This window comes from Talpa europaea, assembly GCF_964194135.1.
Source record: "Talpa europaea genome assembly, chromosome: 12".
Classification (NCBI taxonomy): domain Eukaryota; kingdom Metazoa; phylum Chordata; class Mammalia; order Eulipotyphla; family Talpidae; genus Talpa; species Talpa europaea.
This window is the reverse complement of record NC_140079.1, coordinates 17,509,903-17,523,698: the sequence shown is the minus strand read 5'-3', so window position 1 is coordinate 17,523,698 and position 13,796 is coordinate 17,509,903. Positions and strand designations below refer to the sequence as shown.

Sequence of the window (13,796 nt, the reverse complement as noted above, 5' to 3'; positions counted from 1 at the left end):
CTCTATTGGAGATTCATTCCTTTGACTGAGTTTTGTTTTCTGACAAAATGCAAGTCGATTCCTGTGAAGTAGATATTATAACCTCCACTCCACAGGTGAAGAACCTAAGGCTCAAAGCTGCACACACAGCTCATCAGTAATAGAGCTGGGAACAAATACCCATCTAGTACCAAACAGCGTGGGGAGAGAGATAAGCCCTTTGGGGCTTTATTAGCCACTGACACCAGAGTAACTCAGTTCCGGGTCTTCTTCTGAGCACACATGCTGGAGATGGGGTGGGAGGGAAGGAAGGTGATTGAATAGGCCACTGAAGGATTTGGGGATAGTAGGTCAACTCTGCTCACTTTCCTCTTCTGTTCTGGTGTCTTCCTCAACCCTGGAGCTGGAGCCACATGGGAATCCAGATTGCAGGCTGGGTTGGACTGCGGTGGCCTTGGCCCTGGGCATGCTAGAATATGCTGGCTGGATCCCTTCATCCCTATCAGCAACCTTTCCGTGGGTGTGTGTGGAGGCCTGGGGGAGTCTGTCCTCTTGTCTGAATGGCCCAGGGAGGTCAGAAGATGCAGGCAGAGAGAGACTCAGCAGGGTGGTGCTGAGTTGGGTAGAGAACCAGGGACTGGCCCTGTGTGTGCCTGTGGCCCTCCCAGCGGCTCCAGCCTGGGCCCCTCAGCTGCTCGCCTCCTTTCTCTCCTCCGTGCCCCCCTCCATCCCTGAATAAGGGAACCTCTCCAAGCTGGGTCCACAGACCAGTTCTGGGGGGAGGGGTGCAGGGGTGAGGAGGAGGCTTGACTGGTCAGGGTTGGGCTGACTCTTTTCCCACTTGTTTCCAAGTGAAGCTTGTTCCATGAGCCTCTGGGACCAAGCCCCTGCCCTGGGCGGGACCAGGCGGCCCTGATTCAGGGCCCACGTTCAGGTTTCCATGCTCTCCATGCTGGCGGTTCCTCCCAGTTTCTCAGCCAGATCCTCTCTGTTACCCAAGCTGTCTCCTTTCATTCTGCCGGGGGCAGGCCTGTGTGGAACGTATGTGGGGTTTGTGTCCATGTGACTTGCCTGTCCTTGGCCAGGCCTGTTCCTGAGCCCTCCCTGCTCTGCATCCGGTGTGATCTCTGGCTCCACCCCTGTGGGTGGACAGGATAGGGGCTGTAGCTAATGCTGGACTCTCAGCTTCTTTGTCTCACCAGCCATTAAGTCTGTTGTAGCAACAAGGAGCCCGAAGCTCAGAGAAGAAGGCATCACGTGCAAGATCACCTAGGCCCCCAATGATGCAAAAACAACTAATTTGAATGTTTATTTGTTCTCCTATGTTCACTGCAGCACTATTTACAAGAGCCAAGTGCCCCATGACAGAGTTGTGGATGAAGAAGATGTGGAATACTACTCAGGTGTAAAAAAAGATGAACCTTACCATTTGAGACAACATGGAAGGAACTGGAAGGGATAATGCTAATGAAATAAGTGTGAAGGAGAGAGACAGATACTGGATGTTTTTATTCATATGTGGAATATAGAGAAACTATGCAAAGGAACAGATAAAATTAAACCAAAACAAATATTAGAAACATAACTGCAGATATATATATATAATGAAACTACTAGAGGGTGAGCTGGGGAGAGAGCCTATTGGCCTAGGGTAAAGGAATCCGGGGGCTTTGCTGGTGGTTTTGGGGTGATGACACATATCTGCGGAGGTGTGAACCTATTCTCTTAATCATTTACAGTGCTGCAAACCATTACTATAAAAGAAATAAAAAGATATTACAGGGCCTTTGTGCCCACCAGGGCAGACCCCATGGGAGATGCTGCAACCTGTGTCCCAGAGAGCAGGAGGCTCAGCTGGCAGCAGTGATGTCTTTCCATCAGCACCTCATACCCTCTAACCTGGGCACAGGGTCTCATACTCCTAGCACAAATCCTTTGCAGATTCATACAAAACATGCCCACAGATGTTGGGACATACATGCATTCATTCACGGTGCCCCACCCACAACACATTTTCAGGGGGCAGCATGTCCTGCCCGAGGCTGTGGCTGCGTGCACACACCAGCTCCAGTCCCTCAGCTGCAGGCTTAGCTGTGAGCCCAGGGACGGCTGCACATCCTGGGCAGCTGCACACCCACATCAATCTGTGCACAGCTGGTAGAAACTTCCAGATGTGCTCCACGGGCACAGACGCTCCTCCTGTGTGTGCACCCCCTGACAGCCAGACAGAGGCGAACTCTGGACCCGTCACGCGCTGGTGTCACCTGCTGCTCACACTCTCAGTCCAGGAAGCCAAACTGCAGCTGAGGTGTCTTTCATGCCAGGGCTCTCCTCTTCGAAACCTGGGAAAGGGATGGGAGCACTGAGTGCTGACCTTTGACCCACCCTGGGCTGGCCCAGTCCAGGCAGGTCCTGTCCCAGCCTCACACCAGGCAGCTCATGGAACCCTCAGGCCCCCAGAGGCAGGGTCTGGGCCTTGTTCTGTCGAGATGGCCGAGACTCAGCAAGACTAAGACACCGACGTCACACAGAACCCAGCTGTGAGCCCAGGGAGTCTGACTCCAGAATCTAAGGCCTTAAGCACTTTGACGAGCCGAGCAGCCACTCCAGGGAAGACGAGCTCCCTGACACCGTAGTGTAGTCCCCCTACCCTGTGGTCACCTCCCACGGTCACCTCCAGTGTCAGGCTTGTCAGTCCTGCAGCAGGAGCACTTGTGCTGTCTTCCATTCTGTGGGACATCAAGCCACTTGTGAATGTGGAAAAATGGAGAGACGAGGTCAATCCAGGTCACCACAACGGTGATGTATTCTAATGGCAGGTAACTGGGGAGCCTCCAGCCCGGCTTGTGCTCACACAGGGGAGTGAGATGAGCTTCACCTCCTTACAAAAGGCAGGGGGCCCAGCCGAGAGTCCAAGCTGGCCAGGCTGCCACGTATTCTGGGTGACCACCTTTCTAGGGTCGTGCATGTTACCTCACTTGGAGATAAGTTTAGAAGCCCAAGCAGAAGGCCTCTGGGCACACCCCTCCCCCTCCCTTGGTGAGAGGCCCCCTGGGAGGCTCCAGGTCTGCTCTTACCCAGGGCATATGGCTGGGGGGAAGGGGCGGGAAGCAGGCCTTGGGCTGGCCCTGCCTTGGTCACGCCACCTCCTGTCCTCCTGGGGACCCCCAGAGCACTGGATCTAACTCTGCCACTCTCCCTACGCCACCCTCCCTGTTTTGGTCCAAGTTAGGAAAACAACACTGTTGTGTAATAATAATAATCATCAGAGCACCTATTTTTTAGTGTCTACTCTGTGCTAGGCACTCCGTTCCTCACCTCTCAAGTGCACTCCCATCTTATGCTCCCAACACACCCTTTTTCAAAGGAGAAACTGGGACTCAGAGCCAGGTCACGCTGAGTCACTGGTCCAAGGTGGCCCAGCCTGGCAGCAGAGGGACAGAAGAGCACTTCCAACTAACCCCTTGAGAACAGGGCCCTGCCTTCCCCACACCCTGCCCAAGGGCTCTCAAGGGCCCCCTCTTCCTGGGAGACCAGAAGCCTAGATTTAATTCACTGCCCCATCTGTGGGTTCTCAGCCTCCCCCATCTAGTGCCCAGCACTCTATGGCAGATATGGAGGTGGGGGCTTTCTCCCCAAGCTCAGAGCAGATTGGTGAACCTTGCCCCCTCCACCAAGCCTGACACAGACCCCGAGCTGCCAGCAGGCCTCTAGGGCATCCGTCCTGGACTCGGGGGCTTCCCTGGACCTTGTTTCTCCCACAGCTGTGGCTCCCCCTCCCCCTCCCTTCCACACTGGGTGTGGCGCCAGCACAGAACAGCTGCCCAGACCCCGTCTGCTGCTGGCTCCACGTCGTCTTAGGGTCACAAAAGTCCAAGAGGCCTCCTAGGAATGTGTCACCTTCCAGCGTGGAGTCACACTGGGGAGGGAGGCGGGGAGAGAGGCCTGGCGCGGGTTTAAATGGCTGGCTGGCTCAAACTCCAGTCAGTTCAGAGAGCAGCAGTCCAGGCGAGCTCCCCTGGTCCCCTGGATCCAGTGCAGTGAGACTCTCCCAGCCCAGAGAGGAGCCCAGGATGTTCCTGAAGGCTGTGGCCCTGACCCTGGCCCTGGTGGCTGTCACCGGTGAGTAGGAGCTACCTCTAGCTGGGATGCTTGTACAGGATGCAACCGCTGCCTGGAGTGGAGTGGCGTGGAGGGTCCAGGGCCAAGGTGTGTGGACAGTTTTGAACACTCATTGGCTCCCAGATAGCCAGTCACCAGCTTTGGTGCCGCACCAGTTTCCCACGACGCTGTGGCTTCTTACCAGCCAAGCACAGAGAGGGATTTCAGGAGTTGAGCTTCCTCCCCCATCAGCCAGTCTGTGGGTCAGGGCAGGAACAGAGCGACAAAGAACAAGACCGGTCCTCATGAATTGTGCTGTTTCCTTCCCAGGTGCCCGGGCTGAGGTCAATGCTGATCAGGTGGCCACTGTGGTGTGGGACTACTTCAGCCAGCTGAGCAACAATGCCAAGGAGGCTGTGGAACACATCCAGAAGTCTGAACTGACCCAGCAGATCAAGTAAGAGGGGCACAGTTTGCAGGGCGTGCCTGCTCAAAGGTCACCTAATGACAGCAAGGGCAGAGCTCGAGGCAGGAGACCTGAGCTGACGATACCCACTGACCCAGTGGGTGATGCTAAAGTCTCTGAACCAGGGATCCCATACACAAACAGGGAGGCTGCACTGAATGTCCCCAAGGTGTCTTCTTACCTTGTCTTTCCAGAGCTGGATAAATGCCCACTTCTTAGCATTGAGACTCATGGAAGAAGGGGAGAGAGGGAGATATCGTGGGAGCTGAGCTCCACCACATTCCAGAAAGACAGGCCCGCGTGAAATCAGGGGAAGGGCGTGGCAATACTTGGGAGGTCTCTGAGGGTGGACATATGTGAGGAAATCAGGACCTGGTGTCCCTAGAAGATGCCAGAAGAGGCCCACATGACATTCTGCATGCAAATGTGGTTGTATGTCACAGCACACCTGAGCTGCGCAGGACCTCAAAGCCCACCTGTTTTACCTGTGGGTCAGAGGGAGGAAATCTGAGGGGTGGGCCAGGGGCTGGTCCTGGCTCTCTTTCTCCTTGAGGGTGTTGAAGAAGGAGTTGACCTTATCAAGGACACATGATAGTAGATACTGCGCCTCAAATCCAGGGGTTTAGGCCTTCTCTCAAATCACCAACCACCATAGGGAATGGCCACAGGGACACCCCTGAGCCCTCACCTGTCCTAGGCAGGTGTGTAGGACGTGAGTGGCGAGAAGGAGATAAGATGCGGGCAAACAGTGCCGCGTGTAACCACGGCCCCCTTGTGCCTTTGCTCCCCGCAGCGCCCTCTTTCAGGACAAACTTGGGGAAGTGAACACCTACACAGACGACCTGCAAAAGAAGCTGGTGCCCTTTGCCACAGAGATGCATGAACGCCTGACCAAGGACTCCACGAAGCTGAAGGAAGAGATTCAGAAAGAGTTGGAAACGCTGCGGACCCATATGCAACCCCACGCGGAGGCGGTGAGCCAGAAGATCGAGGAAAATGTGCGCGAGCTGCAGCAGCGCTTCGGCCCCTACACGGAGGAGCTGCGCACCCAGGTCAACGCGCAGACCCAGCAGCTGAAGCAGCAGCTGAGCTCCTACGCTCAGCGCATGGAGACCGCGCTGCGCGAGAATGTGGACAACCTGCAGACCTCCCTGTCTCCCTACGCCGAGGAGTTCAAGGCCAAGCTCGACCAGAATGTGGAGGAGATCAAGGGGCGCTTGACACCCTATGGCGATGAGCTCAAGGTCAAGATCGACCAGAATGTGGAGGAGCTGCGCCGCAGCCTGGCTCCCTTTGCAAAGGACGTGCAGGAGAAGCTCAACCACCAGCTCGAGGGCCTGGCTTTCCAGATGAAGAAGAACGCCGACCAGCTGAAGACCAAGATCTCCGCACGCGCCGACGAGATGCGGCAGAGGCTGGAGCCCCTGGCGGAGGACGTGCGCGGTAAGCTGAGGGGCAACACGGAGGAGCTGCAGAAGTCTCTGGCTGAGCTGAGCAGCCAGGTGGACCAGCAGGTGGAGGCCTTCCGCCGGAGCGTGGCGCCCTATGGCGAGACCTTCAACAAAGTTATGGTCCAGCAGGTGGAGGAGCTCAGGCAGAAGCTGGGCCCCTACGCGGGGGAGGTGGAAGACCACTTGAGCTTCCTGGAGAAGGATCTGCGCGACAAGGTCAACTCCTTCTTCAGCACCCTCAAGGAGAAAGAGAGCCAGGACCAGCCCCCGGCCCTCCCCCAGGAGGAGCAGCCCCCAGCCCTGGTCGAGAGCTGAGCTGCCCCTGGTGCTCACAGCTCACCACCAACACCTGTCCTGCCCTGCCCCCTGTGTGTCTGTCTGTCCCCAAGCAGTTCCTGTACCTCCTTGAGGATACGTGTTCAGCAGAAAGTGACAGCACCTCTCCCTACTCAATAAATCCCTGAGAAACTAGCTCAGTCTGGTTGCTGAGTGACTTCTCCGGCTTGCGGGGCTTGAGGTGGGGGTAGGACAATGCTTGGCAGAGCTTAGCAGCGGGCAGCAGGGGACACTGGGAGAGGGGATGCCAAAGGCTGGGGAGCTGAGACTGCAGGAGGGATGAGGGTAGGGGCGTGGGGAGTATTCTAAGCAGGAGGTGGGAAAAGATGTCACGCCCTCTTCCGGGAGCAAGGATGCAATCCGCTCAGTCACCTCACTGAAGCCTGGGCCGGGTGTGGACTGCGGGTCAAGACTGGCATTCTTCTAGCGTTGCTTAAGTGGTGGGAGCCATTGGATAAAGTTGGCGGTTTTCCCCCCGGTGCCAGAAGCTGCTGCCTGTGGGCAGCCCTCCCTTGTGCCCGCTTACTTTGAACACGAACCCCCTGGGGGGAGTTTCCAGGCTGGCGGGGCTTGCTGGCCCTGTGTCAGCCTTTTCAGATTTGGCACCTGGATCATAGAATGGACCAGTGAGGTGCGAGCTAAAGGAACCCATTGAGGTCATCAGCTCCTTAGTTAATTATTCAGTGCCAGATGGGCTGATGGTCCTCAAATGGTCCAATCAGGCAGGTGTCAACCAGGTCGGGGGACCCTGAATGAGGCTCTAAGGCAGGGCTAGGAGACAGCTTGGGATGCCCAGACTCCCATTTTGTGCTTGGCCTCTGGAGAAAGAAGCATCCAACAGCCAAACTCCGAAGAGAGAGGCTGCCTGAAAGGAGCTCCGAGCCCCCGGCCCGGTGTTTCAGAGAGGTGGTGGGGGTGGTGTGGGCCAGCAGCTCACAGAGAGCTGTAATGCTGGTGTTTCTAACACCACTGCTGGCGACCGGGTGAGCAGCACCGCTGACTGGTGACTGGCACTCTGGGCGCAGGTCACTTTTGAGAGCTGTTAACACAGGGTATCCTCTTGCTGTCTGGTCCAACACCTGGTGCTGGCCATCTTGACCTTCAGACTGTGGCTGGGGCTGCTGTGGTGTCACCTCAGCGGCCCGCCTGTGGGCGCCTCCAGCTGTGGTGTGTTGGATCCTGATCTGCTTGCCAGCGCACTGAGTGCTCCAGGCCCCTGTTGCAGGATGGCACCATCTTGAATATGCAGCCTTTTGTTTGGGACTTTTGGACACTGGCCGCTATCTGGGGTGAGACAGCCCGCCACCCGAGGCCTTAGAAATGCTTTGATTTCCCTGTTTGTTAAATTTCCCTTTGTTGTTGTCCCCTGAGCCTTGACATCCACCTTGAGTCTTGTGCTTGTGCACACGGGTGGAAACCCACAGACGGTGACTTCCATTGGCACTGTCCTTGGTTGCTGTAGCACCCCCATAGCCCTGTTTCATAGCCACATGTTTATTGAATGGCCTCATGTGCCAGGCACTGTTGTAGGCACTGGACAATGAGTGGCACAGCATTGGTGGAGCTTGGGTCTGACACTGCCCTTTACTCTCAGGGGGTCAGGGGATCAGCAGGACATGGTGAGCTTTGGAGAGCTGACGGCACGGTAGGGTAGACTGCCTCTCCGAGTGCGTCTCTTCTGTGCATTCAACTTGACTTATTTATGTAAATTTTGGTTTATTCTACCCCACCCCACCATACCCCACTTCCATTACAAAAATGACTTCTGCTTATTTCAGAAATTTCTTGACGGCTAAGTCCATGGATTCCAGTGTTGAGGAGTGTGGCCAAGAGATGCAGATGAGTCCTGGGATGTGTGTGTGTGTGTGTGGGGGGGGGGGGAAGGGCTAGAGTCTCTGCCCAGGAGTCCTCTGCAAGGGGGCCCAGGCTGCCAGCCTCTGGGGTAGGTGCTGGGCCCTGAGCTGTCTTGTCAGCACAGCCAGCTGTGAGCAGCTGTAGCCTCTGCAGTGGGCTCTTCTCCCACCTGGGAGACTCACAGAGCCCCACCAGGAAGGAGCCCAAGACTTTGTTCAAGACTTTGCTCAAATGACTTGCTATCCTGGCTTTTACCCTTTGACCCCATGTCTACCAGTATCATCTAGCAACCCTTTTCTTCCTAAAGCGGGGTGCAGGCCTGATAGGGTTTTCCTGGGAGCCTGGAGAGCAGGGCTCAGAATGTTCTGGGCTGGCTTTCTCCCTCCCAAAGTGCTCTCACAGGGGACCCACAGGCAGAGTCTGGCCCAGCCTCAGTGGTTCTGGTCCTGGGCCCTCTGAATCCTGTCTGCTTAATTGGGGCAGATTGGAAATCTACGAGGTGCCTGGGGGCAGATTACTTCACCTCCTTTGGAAGCTTGACATGATAACAATGCTTAGCTCACGTTCCTGGGAGGGCTAATGGAACAGCATGTGTTAGGTATCTTAGCATAATGTTGGGCAAAGTATAGGCAAGATAACTGTTTACCTGTACATCCTGTCACTGCACAGCCTAAGTCCTCAATAAATGTGATTTTCTCTCCCTACTCACTACTTATCTCCCCAACCCTAGTGACACGCTCTGTGACACGTGGCTATAGCACTGGCCTGGGGCTGACCCCTGGGTTGCTAAGGTGCTACTGCCACCTGCACACTTAGTCCACTAGGAGGGCAGGAATTTACCTGTGAACACACCTTGACAACGCACCAGGTGCTTGTAGGTTTACTTGCTTAGGGAAGGGTCAAACAGAGCAATGAGGCCATAAGAGGTACAGGGGAGGTCTGGAAACTTCAGAGATACACTCGGATCCCACCTATGGGCTGGTCGGCCACCTGGAGGTGGGCTCCAGACTCCTCAGTGTCTCCCAAGGCTGGGCTTCTAGTATGAGATGAGGAGAGCCTCCCTGCGGGTGTCCAGGGCCCTCCTGCAGGTCTCCATGCTTCCCTCCAGGGCCCTGGCTCCTGGACGGGGATGCCTTCTCTCCTACCCCAAGGTTTCTCACCTGGCCCTCAATCACCTGGCTCCCTGACCTGGCAGATGTCAGCTGGTGGGCAGCCCAGTTTCTGAACCTCCTTTGCTTTATGCTGGAAATGTTTTGTGAGTCTTAACAGGTGTCAAAGCCTGGCTCCTACAAGAGACACTGAAGGTAGCAGCTGCTTGCCTTCCACCTTCCCTTCCTCTAGGGTGTGGCCTGGCGCCTGTGCTCAGAGTAGAGGCCATTGCTCCAGACTCAGACTAAGGAGCTGGAGTAAAGACACAGGGTAGTGGTGGGAGGTGCAGGGGCTGAAGCCTCCGCCCAGGCTGGGGCTGGCAGTGGCTGCTGGGCTCCTGGATTGTCCTGGCTCGGGGTGGCAACAGCACTGCCCCTGGGCCCTAGTGTTGTGCAGTGACTGGGGTCATATTTCTCCCTTAGACTATCCTTATTCATGTTTATTTTCCAAACCAGGTACCCAGCTTTCCCTGAGATTTCCAGAAATCTTTGAATGAACTCATTTTCTGCTTATTTCTTTCTGAATGGACTTCTGTACATGGTTGACCAGTTCCTTCCCTCCTGTGGCCACACCTCTGGCTCTAGCCCTTGCATGCTGTGCCCCCTCCCTGACCTGTCCCGGGGTCCTGCTGGCTTGTCTGAGGTATAGTTATTAGTCCTCATTAGGGCAGCTTCCACCTTTCAGTGAAGGTGGTGGTCCTCTTTTCTAAGCTCTTGGATGACCAGTCTCTGTCCCTGCAGGCAAACCAAGGGATGTTTCTAGCAGCTAAGGTGGCGGCACACCCAAGGTGATCAGCCAGCTTTACCCACCCTTCTCAGAGGAGTTCTGAGAGTGGGTCTTAGGCCTCTCATAAGGTCCTGAGTTTGAGCAAAATGCTCTAATTTGGTTTGGGGAAACTTTTTATTTAAGGGAAGAGGCTCAAGATACTTAAAGTAAAAAAAAGGGTTCTGGTATTATAGGACTTTGTGAAACACACATGTGCATGTCAATGTGCAAGGAGGGAAAGCGTCAGTTCAACAGCCAGACGTAAAATTCCTCTGAGAGAGAGAATCGTCATTGACAGTCGACTCTGCTGCTGACCAGGAGGCCTGAGACTGGCTGGAAGGACACTGAAGAGGCGTTTGGGGCAGTAATGACAGGTGGGAGGGGAGGGGTGGTCACAGCAGGAAAATGGGAAGCAGAGGAGGATGTTATAGTGTCCTCTCAACCCCCCTCCCACGCACATGAGTGCTGGCCAGTGAGGAATGTCTGTGGCAGGGAGTTGTAGAGGTTTCAGATATCAGCATGGCAGTGATGTCGGCACACTGCGCTCATGAAGGGTAGGTGCGTAAAAAAGACACTTTATTTGTACCACATTGACCTTCTAATCCTCACAACAGACCATGACACCTAAGATGTAGATGAGGAAAAGGATTTCAGGTGAGGTACGTTGTCCAGCAAGTGGTATGTTTTTGTTTTAGGTCTTGTATTCAAGTCTAATCCATTTTGAATCAATTTTGGTGTATGGTGTGATTTGACATTTATACAGTGCTGGGATTTTAAGATAGAGGTGCAGGGGGTGAGAGGATTCATCAGAGACGGAGTGGGGAACAGAACAGGCAGACTGACTGAAATACACTGCTGAGGGGAGCGGCAAGTGAGACAGGAGAGGTCTGCTGCGCCATGTGGGCACCTCCCTGGCTGGCTGGGGATTGAACTCGTGGTGCAGAGGCTGTGGACAGCTTCACAGTGCTGTGCTCAACCCCTTGCACCACCAGGGAGGCCCCTGTTTTAGCTATTTTTAAGAGTACAGCTCAGTGGCATCAAGTACATTCACCTTGTTTTGCAACTATCACCACTATCCATTTCCAGAAATACCCTAAAAGCTTTCATCTCCCTAAATTTAAATTCTGTACTCATTAAACAACAGCTTTCCCCTTCCCAGACTCTGGCAATCACTAGTCTACTTTCTGTCTCTAAGAATTTGTTTCTACCATTGTCTAATGTTTGGCCTTCTGTGACTGACTTATTTCACTTAGCATGGTGTCCTCAAGTTGCATCCATGTTGTAGCATGTTAGAATTTCCTTCCTTTTTAAAGGCTGAATAATGTTCCACTGTATGCCTTATACCACACTCTGTTTATCTATTCATCTGTCCATGGAACCTGGGTTGCTGCCACTTTCTGCCTACTGTGAGTAATATTGCTATACATATGGGTGTAGAAATATATTTTCAAGTCCCTGCTCTCAATTCTTCTGTGTAAATACCCAGAAGTGGAATTGCTGGATCATGTGGCTTTTCTAAGTTGAATTATTGGAAAACCTGCCATATATATTTTTATAGCAGCTGTACCATTTTATATCCTACTAACAGTACAGATGGATTTGCTTCTTCACAGCCTTTCCAACACTTGTTAATTTGTTTCTTCCCCCAAACATAATAGCCATCCTAATAGTATTACCTTCCAAAACTGGAAAGAAATAGAAATTCATCAGAGCTGCTCTAGAATCCAGTCTATACCACCTGCCAAGACTAATCCCAGGGGAGCCGCACGCTCAGAGTTCATCATGAACACCAGGGAAAGGTATTTTCGGGACTCCGATACAGTGCACATCAATATTGCCCAACAGTTCCCCAGAGCCCAGCTCAGTTTCAGGCCTGAAGCTCCCCTGGTTACTCAGGTGACCTGGAGATAAGGATTTCCCAGTGGGTATGGGTTAGTGCCCCCATAGGAGTATTTGAGCAGCATTGGCATGGGCCAAGGTGAGACACTAACCTTGTCCTCTGCCTGTCCCCAAAGCTCGAAGGTCAGAAGTCATTTAAGAACATCAGAGGGGTCACTGCCCCTGAGGGCTCTGGTATGGAGGGGCCCTGCCTAGGGAGAGAAAGCCTAGCAGGACCAAGGGAGGGCCCCGGGGCCTGTTCTCCTCTTGTCCCCACAGGGCCTTGCTGCTCTTGAGGGCTTGCCCTGGCTGGGTCAAAAGCAGTGCCTGTGAGGGGACGCTGTGTGCTCCTGGCCTCATCATAGAACATGCCTGTTGCTCCTAGGATAGAGGACGCAGCCATGGTATTACCGATTGGGTGGGTTCTTGTGTTCAAGCGATTGAGGAATCATCACTGCCACACCTGACCGAAGATTATCAGGTTTATTTCAAGAGAGATTCCTGATAGCAGGAGGGGTGCAAGGGAGGAGCCCAGCGTTAGGGTGCTAGTTTCCTTTTTATAGGGCTTCTGGGGGCTCTCCACCTCTCTCAGAAGCTCCCAGGGACTTTTTTCTACTTTGGGGTACTTTTCCACTGCCCTACTTTGCCTCATCGCCCCCTTTTGTCACGCAGAGGTGTGAAGCGACTACAAGTGCTGTTCTTTCCCCACACCTCTCTTGCGGCTGCCAGCTCATGCCTGCCAGCTCGGTAGCTGAGCTCATGCCTGCCAGCTCTGCGGCTGTCAGCCTTTGCCCGCAAGCCCCTCACTTGTTCAGTACATTGGTGGTGTGATGACTGAATAACTACAACCCAGAACCACAAGATCACAGGACACCAGGACTGGGGGAAACCAGCTCGTCTCTCGGGCCATTATCTTTGACATCATGTCTAACAAGTGGTCACAACACTATACTTAACAGCCTTTTGAGGCCAGGCAGCCCATTTGTTTGTATATAGAAATCATCACTGATCCTAGTTCCTAGCTCCCACCCTGTGGATCCGCTCATATTGCAGAGGACTGACCTTTGTGCTCAACAAGCCATTGAGGAAGCCAGGAATCTCGCAGCTAAGTCATAAAGGGCATTGCGGCTTCCACACTGCTTTCCCTGGGATCATTCACTCTGAGAAAAGGTGGACATCCACTATATGTGAGGACACTTATGCAGGAAGAGTTCCCTCCTCCACCAGGCAGGGAGTAAGCCAGCTTGGAAACAGATCCTCAAGCTCGGTGAAAACTTCATATGACTGCAGCCCCCCCCCCACTAACATCCACCTGCAACCTTATGGCAGGTCCTGACCCAGAACCACACAATCAGGTTGCAAACCCAAGAAATTATGGGAGATCATAACACATGAATTCTTGGGAGTGGTTTGTTATGTAGCCAACTAATACACAGAGCCTAACACAGTGCCTGGCACAGGGTCCCTGCTCAATTGCTGAGTGCATGAATCTTGCTTATTATTAAAAACTCCACTGACAGCCAGTTTGCTATGTCCTAAAATGATCGATTTTCTCCTTGGACAACTCTGTCGCAGGTTATTAAAATTTAACTTGCTCTTTTTCTATACAGTTTTGGTCTTATTTTTATTCCTCTTTGAACCACAGAATAATTCCAATTCCTTTATACATATATTCTGCCCACAGGAAGTCTACTCAGAAACCCCTTGCAAGGGACCCCAAGACTTATGTACAGAGTTAAGCCAGAATGTGCCATACTTTAGTGCTGCATTGGGATGAAGAATTTTAGCTGGTTTCTGAGAAGGCAGAGGTATTGTCT

General features: G+C 53.6%; 1 protein-coding gene across 1 annotated transcript; it reads left to right on the top strand.

Moving 5' to 3' along the window:
• Nucleotides 1–4,037: 4,037 nt before the first annotated feature.
• On the top strand, nt 4,038–6,312 carry APOA4 (apolipoprotein A4; the record flags this gene model as incomplete). Its single annotated transcript, XM_084249828.1, has 3 exons — nt 4,038–4,101; nt 4,411–4,537; nt 5,340–6,312. Exons 1-3 carry the CDS (start codon nt 4,053–4,055, stop codon nt 6,310–6,312), a joined length of 1,149 nt encoding a protein of 382 aa, XP_084105954.1. The 5' UTR covers nt 4,038–4,052.
• Nucleotides 6,313–13,796: the final 7,484 nt, after the last annotated feature.